Raw genomic sequence first — 11,080 nt, forward strand, 5'->3', positions numbered from 1 at the left:
TTCTTTTAGCACCAAAATGTGTGTACATGAATAATTATCCACACTCAGGCCGTTGGGCGGTGATCTAAGGTTCTGAATACCACCGTTTTCAGGGGCCATCCTGCGCAACACGCCGCGCACGAAACGAATTGAAACGGAATAGGTACCAGGAAAATGGTTTCGGCGGGAGAGACTGCGACGACGGCAGGAAACACCACGCTAACAACGGCAGCAACGGCAACGCACAACATCCGTTGAATGATTCAGGGATTATCGCATTGTGCAAGATAACAGAAAATTGTATGCATTGTACAACGGCGCTGTTGCCGAGGCAATTTCGGACAAATACAAAGTGAATAAACCTTGGCCTGGCTCATGACAGATGATGTGAAGCAGTCTGCCTGGAATTACGGCGGTCCATCAGTCAGATAGAATTTGAAAGGGCAGATCGGTGAAGCCCAGCTGGGTCCCACCTGAGATGGTTAAAAAGGTCCTATCTGGGTTAGTTATATGGGTTCCATCTGGGCTGATTACATGGGTCCCAGCTGGACATGTCCATGTGGGCCCCAGCTGAACATGCCCACGTGGGTCCCAACTGGGTAGCCCAGGCGGGCCCCATATAGGTCACAGTTAGGGCCCACATGGGCCCCAGGTAGGCTACCCATGCAGAACCCAGTTCGCCATGCTTACAGGGGTCCTAACTGGGAAGCCCACGTGGGTCCCATGTGTGTTCCAGTTTGGCCCCATATGGGCCCCAGGTGGGCTGACCATGTGGAACCCAGTTCGTTGCCCATGTCATGCCCACATGGGATCGAAGTGGGCAGCCCTGATGGCCCCATATGACAGCCCATCTCGGACCCACATGGGTCCCAGATGGACATGCTGGCTGGGGGCCCTCATTACGGTGACGTAAGTACACATGCTCAGTGAAATATATCATACCCACGTTCCTGTGCCCACGATGCATAGCGGATGTCATGATTTCAAGCGTGCGTAAGAGGGTGGAGAGAATTCTGTAACAAAGTTACACCTCTCCGCGGTAAATATCTCGATAATTACATAAAACTCCAGATGTCTGAGGATACATAGTCTTTCGGACTATTTAAAGTCTCTAGGGGAAAAAACACTAGATACATCTAAACATCCTGGGAAAGAGCTCGATCACCATGGGTGTCGATTTCTTAAAATGATTGGAGGTGGGGGGGGAATTCGTGGAAGATTTCATAAGTGAACAGGTCCAAAAACTTCTCAGATTTTTTGCCTTTTGCTCTGATTATCCATCATATGAATGCATATATATATATATATATATATATATATATATATATATATTAACATTTTGAAGCTCGTGTGCGTAGCCGCAGCAATCATACATGGAAGCCTTGCAAATTGCAGCCACACCTTTTTAAGAAAGCCACCTGTTCTGTGAAGCTGAAAGGATGCAGTTGCAGCTCTCTCTTGCATACTGAAAAATTCATTTGGTGCGTAAGTTACCGAGCTGTGCTTACCTTGATGGTAATTTGTTGTGTATTTATTCATTTATTCACAAGAAAAATGTCCATTGCCCACGATATACGTGACTACCCATTTGCAAGGAGGTTCTCGACACACCACAGTTTTATCGATAAGACGTATGCATTTTAGTGAATATTAATACGCGCCCAAGTGGCTGGCTGAGCACCCTTCGCTCGGATGGGTGTCATTTTGACCAACCCTCTAAGATCTCAGAAACTAAATGAGCCGGAAACACCAAAGTCACAGGGTGTATTGACCTGTGCGTGAGCTCACTTGTTTCAGAATTCGAGGTTCCTAGGTCATGATCTTCGGGTCAAGAAATGTTAAGAAAGCTTAAGTTTCAGATTCGTGTCCAAGTGTTCCCAGACCTTTCCATGCAACCACTGTGAGCCTAGACTAGTGCCCATTTAAGCTCAGTGGTCTTGTGCGACCTTTGTACGGTCATAATGGCTAAAATCATGCAAGAGTGCTTTGTTTTTTTATTTGAATTAACGTCAAGGATTACGATAGGCAGTAATGTTTCTAAAAAGTTGATCTGAGTCATCTTAGGTCAATGACCTATACTGACCTTCACGAAGACCGTAGACGATGTGTAATGTTCTGTGACATACGAAACTATTACAGAGGTGTATGGCTTCGTCTAACATACGTTGTTGCATCAGGTTGAACAATTCCCTAGAAATTGTCTTCGCTGAGTTCTAATTTTTTATACCAATCGATCGCTATTCAAGTGTCTACAGCTAGTGCAGAGTTTGGCGCGGCCTACGCCGTACCGTTCGAAGCTCATTCCGGAAAAGCCTTTGTGGTCAAATTGACCCCCACCCGAGCGCGTGTTTGTGTTGACGAGTTCATCTTAATTATTGTTGAAGTAAACTTAACGCAGAATTTAAGAGGGTGATCTTCAGTCTTTCACCAAATACGCTCAGGCAGATACATGCCCGTTGAGAATCCCTTTCTCTCGATTTTTTTTTAACAAACACAAATTACGTGTCAGCTATACGTCTGGAGGACACTGTTGCAAGCTGGTGTACCTCTGAAAGAAAAGCGACCTTCACCTGTTCCACTTTGTACGTGGGAAAAATGACACATCATATCCATGTCACGCGCAATGCAGGTTGATGGAAACAGCGTTGTTACCTGACCTGGATCTTCAGTTACCATCAGATTATGTTTACGCATGCATACTCGGTGCTCACCGAGCTTACCCATGCAGGGGCGCAGCCAGAGTCTTGTTAATTGCGGGATGAGATACAGGGTTGACCAAGGCCTCCCACATGGTGAGGAGCCCCGCGCAAAAAAAGAAGTCACCAGATATTCACCAGACTTTCGATAGTCGAAGCTATGTCTCGATGATCGGCGTGGGGTTGGTGATATGTAGCTTTAGACGTCTTTTTTGAACGCGCACGGCCCCGGAAACAAAAAATGTAAGTTGATTTGCGCGACTTATGATGCCTGCCATGGAAGTCCCGTCATATTTCCGCAAGCCGGAGCACAGGTGCATCAGTTCTGTAAGATATGTTCTACACGGCTAGTGTTGGTGGTCATGGTCGGACGACTCCGCTGTCGGTTCAGGCGGCTGGTGTTCCGTTCAGTCGGCTGATGTCAATCGTCAGTTCTGTTAGGCATGTTCGACACGGCTAGTGTTGGTGGTCATGGTCGGACGAGTCTGCTATCGCCTCAGTCGGCTGGTGTCGATCGTCGAGCTCTCGTCACGTTCTCTGGAAGCACTGGTCTGATTTCGCTTTGCCGTATGGTGTGCTACAATTGTAAAACGTCCACCTTTTCAAGCGCGCAGAACAAATTGTTTACACATTCTGCACATGTTTTCCTCCACCACCGCCGTGAAAATAACCTTTTATGGACTTTATTTGACTTATTAGGTACTTCGCGCCTCCATATATTGTGAGTTATCTTTATAAATAAAACATTACAGGAATAGATACCTATCGGAGATTATGAAGTTAAAACAACCTAAGGAAAATGTTTTGGATACAACAGACGAAAAGCATGAGGAGCAGAAGCTGCCCCCCTGTGGAGTTACAATGTACACATATCAGCAGGCTCTCCGTATTTTGTTTGAATCGCTGCAAATGGATTTATCTATAGAGTTTTGTCGGTGTGTTGGAATGGACAACGGCGCAATAGACATATCGATTTGCTGCCGTCGGCTTGTTTCTTTTCCGTGTTTCTCTCACCACTGACCAGCCCACCACTACGAAAAAGCCACTCGGGGCGGGGGGGGGGGGGGGGCATAATTCCGCTCTGATCCAGGAGGCTTGCTATAGATACCTTGTAATCTGGATGCGTTCATAGAAAATTCGTAGGAATTTGAAGAAGACTTGACGTCCTCTAGAAGGAGACTTAGGCCACGTGCCTGCTCACCATCACGCACGCAGCTTGAGCGATCCCGTTCAGACGTCCAGCGAATCCAGTTTGTGGCATCGCGGGGGGCGGGATCGCAGATCGCACGAAGCTACTTAGCAGCTATCTCCATTCATGCACACGTGAGGCTGCACCAGCACGCGCGTCAAACATGCAATCGCTCGTTGGACATTCTTGCTGGATGGTTTCAATTGTGTCTTGGCAAATTCCAGTGGCTATTTAGCAGCCAAGCTGGATGCTGTAAATGACTCGGTGGATTTTACACAATCCGCGCAAAGTGGATCACACCAAGCTGATTAGCACCGCTTCTTTATTCGCTGAACAGTCAGTAACACCTACGGGCAATGGCCGGATATGCACGTGACCATTAGGGCCATTGACCTCTCGTTTTAGCAGGACCGTATCACCGTCGAACGATGACGCAATGTCCCAATTGTCTCGGGTGCCAGAAACCGTCATGGTGTCACCAAACCTCCGGAAATGATGCAGGTCAACTCGGTAGTAACGCCCAAAAATTGCCGGACGATTGTATTTTTGGCCATAACACACTGACGAATCTACATTGCCTGGTAGTTTAATGATCATAAAAATTCACGCATTGACAATATCATCCTACTAAGAAAATCGTATGAAAACCTTGGCTCGTTTGTGTGCAAATGCATTATACTTAAACACTATAATTTCAAGCACTGTCGTTCCTTTCTTTTCCAAATACGCTATCATATGAAATAAAAAACACATCCGCGTTACTGATAACGATATTATAGTTCGCAATCTTGTTTGCTTTTTCCTTGAACGCCGCGTACTTGCTTGATGATGTATTCGCAAATAATGTGCACATAAGCGATGCCACTTACAAATATGGCCTCGTTTTCCCGCATTGTGCAATATTCAACAACTGCTGCGCTATAAATTAGTGTAATGAGCGCTCTAAGATGACACACTTCAAATATGGTCAAAGGATTTTTTTTCTAACCGCACTCACGAATAGGCTACCAGTAGTGCCCCTCCCATCACCTGAGCAACGTACACAACCATACGTTAATACCAAGGAACATAAAGAACAATTCGTGGTACTCCTTACCAAGACTTTAAAGGGAATGCTCCACTTTTATATGGGGTTTTGAACTGAAATAGCCATCTTGAGGACATTTTGATGCAGTTCACGGCCATGCCCTCTTTAAGATCCAAATCCCTCTGGTTCCTGAGTTATACGCCCGCAAACGTGCGAAAAGGTTTATTGAGGGACTATTTCAAAGCCACCTTCGCATTGGTGATGTCATAGTTTTCTGCTTAGAAATGCCATAGTTTTCTGCTGTTTTCTGCTTAGAAACGTTTTCTGCTTATGGTCACAAACAGCATGGCTGCTGATACCTTCGCAAAAGCGGTGATGCAATGGTACAATCCGCGGAAGGTGATTGGCTGTTAGTAAGATTTCGCTGCTGAATGCGTGTCGCGAACGTAATCGTGATCACTTTCGGATTGTGCGGCACTCCTCGTCAAAGGGGCGTTTTTTTATACCGAGTCCATGGGCTAAAGTTTTAAAAAAAGAACGCCACTATCTGCAAAAAAGTACGGCACGGAAAAAAGAATGGTACTCTTACGAATGTTGTAAAAAGAAGACGCGACGGCGACTCCGTTTTTTCTCCTGCTGGCGTTTTTTTCTCCTTCCATTCACATATTTCTTACAGACAGCTCGGTTGGCGCCTTGTTTACCGGATGAAAGAATCTTGCAAGGGTTAATGGGTTAGCTAGGCATTGCAAAATGAGGGAATCATTACAGTAAGTTTAGATATATACTTTGCTAATCATTTAACGCATGTTGTACGACAAATTTAAATCTTGAACAAAAAATTGTGTTCTTCAAGTGCGGCCTCTTGAGCTGCATTACCATGAACCCGCGCTGGGACTTTGTTTGGAAGAGAGTCCGCGGCGAAATGCGGTGTTATGACCGGAAACCTGTGCAGAAATTGGGAGAGAACGTGCATTTTGATTGTCATGCGAGCTGTGCAAGTGTGGAATCACACTTATTTTACAAGGGTGTGAAACAAGGGCTTGAAATGCTTGTGATCACTGGTAGTGCGTGCCAATGGCTTGTATTGATCTTGATGTGATGTGGAGTGTGCGTGTGGGGTTCGTACTACTGAGAGAGAACATTGCTTTGGTATTCTTTAAGTCTGCTGACTCCCAATAAAATGTGATATGCCGATACTTTACTCTATCTTTATGTTTGTGTTTGAACGTGACAAAGCAGTGATGTTAGCATACTGAAAGAAATACTAGCACCTATGCTGCAGGTGTGTACAAAGGCAATTTGCTAGTTCATTATACTCTTGCCAACATTTTAAACCTATTGAAGCGTTGCAGCATGTAATAAATCTAATGCATGCCATTATATTGTTAGCTCATTTTGGCAGTGGGTGCTGGTCTGCATAGCTCATTAATGCACATGCTTGGTATCAGCTCACATGATACAGCTTTGCAAAATCGCCTTTCCCTTAAGAATTCTGAATTTTGTATCCAGGCAAACACTGCTTGTGAATCACCAATGTCATAGTCAGTGCAACTTGTGTGAGATGCTGGGTGCTGGGAAAGGTGGAAAAGCACTTCCGTTGGTTTTTTGGATAAGGCTAAATGAGATTTTCATTATGAGCATTGCGTGTACTGGCAGCTTTATCACTTCCCTGCATTCTTCTCATCTAACCACGGCTGCATGCACTTGTCATGTCACCGGCCTTGTGCAAGATTAGCAGGGTTGCAGTGTCACGCCACCGCATGCAATGTTTTCTTGTTATTTTTTAGTGAAGCAGTCTGATGGCTGCAGCATGTTGCATCGCTGTAGGAGCGGAAACAAGTTTGCATCTTTGTCACCTACGTTTTGCGGATTCCCAAAACAGGCTTAGCAAGTGATGTCAATGATTGGTTGTGCGCTTTGCTAAAAGTGATTTGTCTATCATATCATGTGCTTTTGGTCAGTCATAAATCGGCTGCGGGGTAATACAAGAATGCACGCTTGACCCTTCGTTTGATGATGGGATTTATTATGAAAGCAGCAGGGATAAGGACACAAAAACTATATCATTGTTCATGCCATGTCACAGCACAGCGACGAGGTAATGACACCATGACGTTGTGGACTCATGCCATACACAATATACCACATTGATTGACTAATATTTGTCAAGCCTATGAGATAACAACTTCTAATTTATGAATGACTGGCAACAACTGATTTTCCAATGCCAAAGGACTATCGCCAGCAGGAATGCTGTCACGCGACAATCGTTATATCAGGATTAACTAGTAATTGCGTAAATAATCCAGAGCAAGAAAAACATTCTCGGTTGCTCAACCTTACCAACTTTACCATAGCAATAACAATGCTTTGGCGACCAATTCATAACACCTACAGATTTATGAACTTTGGCACGCAACTGCATTTCCGGTTACGTATAATAAAGAAAGTAACTGCTGTGTGAATCACATGATGTCAATGTCAGGACTCCAGCACTGCAGGCGAGGATAGGGTGACAATACAGTTTTGATATCCTCAACGGTCTTTGACGGGTTTCGGTAAGCAATTCATGACACTATAGGATAGTTTTCACGGCATATCATGCTTTGATATTAATACTCTGCCACAAAAGCTGGCGATCGCTACGTTGTTGATGTCAAACAGTCCACCAAAGCTTTTCTAACGACCAGCATCAATACAAATAAATCCACAACCAACCATCCACTAATGCGCCACCCAACACAGCGTCCGCGACAAGAATGGCCTGCTGGCGTCAGCTTTCGAGCAGTTCGAGGTATTCTTTAGGTCTGGCTGGCAGATGCTGCCAGATATTACTGTCGTCGCAAAACCATTCCATGGCGCCATGAAACGATGACGCAATGGCGCGCATTTTTACAACCCTTAAAATCTTGCTACTTAGGGTCGTTTTTGAACCTTGAAAGCTCACCAATAGTTACAAGTAAGCTTTTCCCATCATGTGTTGGGCTTATCTCAATATCTTCAAATGTGGAACATTCATTTAGGTATTCGTAAAAGGCGAAACAAACTTGGCAGGACCGGAGACAGCCATTTGCACGTAACATTACAGCAGACTGAGCACAGCCATTGGTTAAGTGAGCAATGACTGCTCACTAGGCCACCACGGGAGATATGTTCGCAATTTGTTACTAGTTCATAGGACGCACACAGAGGGGTCAAAGACGCTGGACTCAACTGGTCATTTCCTTATTTGGGTTTTTATCGTCTCCGATGAGATCACCCAGCTAACCGGGGCTTGTTGCAGAATTGATGCAGGTGGCCAGCACCTTCAAAGTGTGATATTTAGATTCCTTGACATGAAGATTAATGAGCTATGACAATGCCCAGCAATGCTTTTAATTTATTTGGTGAGATAATGACTGCTGGCTCCGCAGAAAAGATGATCTTTCATTTAATGTCAGTGGGGATAGTTCTGCGTTAAGTCTAAGCTTACCAATGCTTGCAAACAAAATGCATTCCATAGTCCAGTATGAAGCTGAAATAGTAGGTGCGGCTTGTGAGAGAAACGTTGAACATATCTCCATTACTTATAATTAGAGGGCCTGTTGGTTTGGGCAGGTATCTAGCAAAACAGCAGTGCATTGCTGTAGTTTTGGGGACAAACGGAACAGGTTAATGTTTAATTACTCGATAAACTTTGAGCGATTCATGCATCTCTAAGTGACGAACTGGGATATATGTGGCATGGTGCCCCTACACCTTGCAAACGCCATCAATACGGAACAAACAATTCATGATCCATAACGCAGATGCAGTTATAGGATTTACTCAAGACAGCAAGCCCGCAACACTTCGTCAACGCAGTGTTGTTAGAGCTATCATCGTTGCGCTGAACAACGGACCAGGAGTGGGGGTTCCAGTCCTGACCTCGTCACCTCTCCTAGGGGCCCAAAGTGACAGTCAGATTTCCCATTTTTTAGATATAGTAGCTATAATAGAGGATAATGACAGGGCAGGGACAAGTGATAGCAGGGAGAGACACACTTCAGCATCGATATGTGACCTAAGAAACGTACAATTTTGGGAGGCCATCGCGAGTGTGACAGAAACTGAGAGTTAACTCAGTGACATGATGATAGCAAAACAATAGCTTGATACGCTAGATGCCATAGCAAAGTGATTTGTGGTTGCATTTCAGAGATGCATAGTATTATGCTGGCTGACTCAGAAGAAAGTTACGCAGTGAATCATAAGCGTTTCGCGGAAAGTACTCTACGTACTGGTGAGTGCTGTTTCGCGCGCAAGCAGTAATTGTCGAAAATTGCTACTATCGTTGGACTTATACAACCACCTTGCTCTCTCTGTTCCTTGAAACGACCCAATCTGTACGGGAAAACCTCTTACAACTCCTGCATATAATCTGAATCTGAATCTGGAAGTTCCGCTGACCGTAACGTTCAAATCACGTAACCATCCGTTGATAAGCGGCGGCGCTCGAGTGAGCGGACACAGTTTGCAACGGACCGCAGGCAATGTGTGGAGTACAGGCTGTACACAGTGCTGCTGCTGGCGGCGAGCTCGACGCTGGGGGCTGACCTGGCCCGGCAGGCGCATCAGTCTGGAGAAGCGGCAGACGACGCTGCTGCCAGGTCTGGCCGACCACCCGGCGCTGGGCCGACTCGACCTGCGCTTCTGCGGCAGCGGCTCCGAGTCACAGAACAGCCGTGGCCCGCTTGGATGCGGCTTCCCCGTCGTGGGCGACCACCCGTGGCTGGTGGCGCTCGGCTTCACCGTAGCCAACGGGCGCATCTTCTTCGCGTGCTCGGGCGCGCTCATCAGCGACCAGCACGTGGTCACGTCGGCCCGCTGCGCGCTCGGTGCTCGAGGCCAGAAGCTCAGCACGGCTAGACTGGGCGAGTACGACTTAGCAGACCGGCGAGACTGTGTCTGGTACGACAAGACGGTGTGTACCGAGGCCAAGGACGTGGCTGTCCACTCGGCCACCGTGCACCCCGACTTTGTCAAGCAGGGCCGGAATCCGAGCCGCTTCGACGTGGCGCTGGTACAGCTGTCGCAGCCGGTGACGCTGGGTCACGGCGTGAAGCCCATCTGTCTGCCCATGTTCCCACTGCGCCACCAGCCGCATCGTCTGCTTGCGCTAACAATGGGCCTGCTCAGCGGGCGGCAGCCGGCGGCCGACGGTGCTGCCACCTGCTGCGAGTGCAGCCGCCAGCGGAGCACCACCACACACGTGATGGATGAAGAGAAGCTAGCGTTGTACAACACCAGCTACGATGGCCCGGGGCCGTGCCAGTACCGGCTGCTGTCGGAGGCGGACGGCGAGCCAAACCGCTGTCTAGGCTCTGGCACGCCGTGCATGGCCGACCTGGGCGCGCCCCTCGTGGCCCGCGACAAGTTCGGCGCGGCCTACTTCCTGATGGGTGTGGCCAGCATTCGGCCAGCGCAGAAACAGTGCCGCCGGCCGGGAGCATTGGTGTCGTACGCTCCCGTGCGGCCGCACGTGCGCTGGATCCTGGATAGTCTGGCAAAGCTGGCCTCTATTTGAGTGGACAAGATGCGAGGGCAGAGAAAAGGGCTTACACAGAACGGCGTATTTCTGTTCATTCGCGACGACACCTGACACACGACCCCCTCCCCTGCCTCGCCAGCCTTCGGGTCGCCGTCTGGGTCAACTCTCACAGAGAGCAGCACTCGTCAAAACCAAGCCACACCGAAGTTCCATCAGCTCTCTCACGGCGTCTTTGGCCTTGTCTGTCAATGATGGCTTTGAATCTTCCCGAATCGTATTCTTGATGTGCAGTGAAAAATGGGGTCTCACCTGAACCCAGAGTAAAACACCTTGGCTGATCGTCATGATCAATTATATTTTCCAAAACAAGGGCTCCACAAGTGAAAGTCAATAATACATGCATGCATGTTGTGGCTATGGCCTGAACTAACATGCCTGCAAGAAGATCTTAAGTTATGAGCCGAAAAGGTTTTCACGCCAAGCTCGGGGATATTCCCAGATTTCTCTGATGTCAAATGGTTCCTTCGCAACTATCCAAGTTGCATAGCGTGCTTAATAGGTCAGGTTGTGTAATTTATTAGGCCACTCGTGTATATGTTTATAGATAAGTTGTCATCGTATTTGCGAAAATCGCACCGTCCGTGCTATCTCGCAGACATGTTCCAAAACCTACGAAGAGG

The 11,080-nt window shown here is 47.2% G+C and overlaps 1 protein-coding gene across 1 annotated transcript; it reads left to right on the forward strand.

The window, feature by feature from the left end:
* The first annotated feature begins 620 nt into the window (after positions 1-620).
* Positions 621-10,436, forward strand: LOC119093453 (phenoloxidase-activating factor 3-like). The gene is made up of 3 exons (XM_037216407.1): positions 621-631; positions 9,479-9,950; positions 10,104-10,436. The coding sequence occupies exons 1-3, from the start codon at positions 621-623 to the stop codon at positions 10,434-10,436; spliced, it is 816 nt and encodes a 271-aa protein (XP_037072302.1).
* Positions 10,437-11,080: the final 644 nt, after the last annotated feature.

Source organism: Pollicipes pollicipes, unplaced genomic scaffold (genome assembly GCF_011947565.3).
Source record: "Pollicipes pollicipes isolate AB1234 unplaced genomic scaffold, Ppol_2.1 Scaffold_4002;HRSCAF=4701_pilon_pilon_pilon, whole genome shotgun sequence".
In the NCBI taxonomy this organism is placed as follows: domain Eukaryota; kingdom Metazoa; phylum Arthropoda; class Thecostraca; order Pollicipedomorpha; family Pollicipedidae; genus Pollicipes; species Pollicipes pollicipes.

Coding starts and splice junctions, on each gene's coding strand:
- LOC119093453 (XM_037216407.1), top strand. Junction 9,951..10,103: donor TGGTACAGCTGTCGCAGCCG/GTGACGCTGGGT, acceptor TGCAGCCGCCAG/CGGAGCACCACCACACACGT.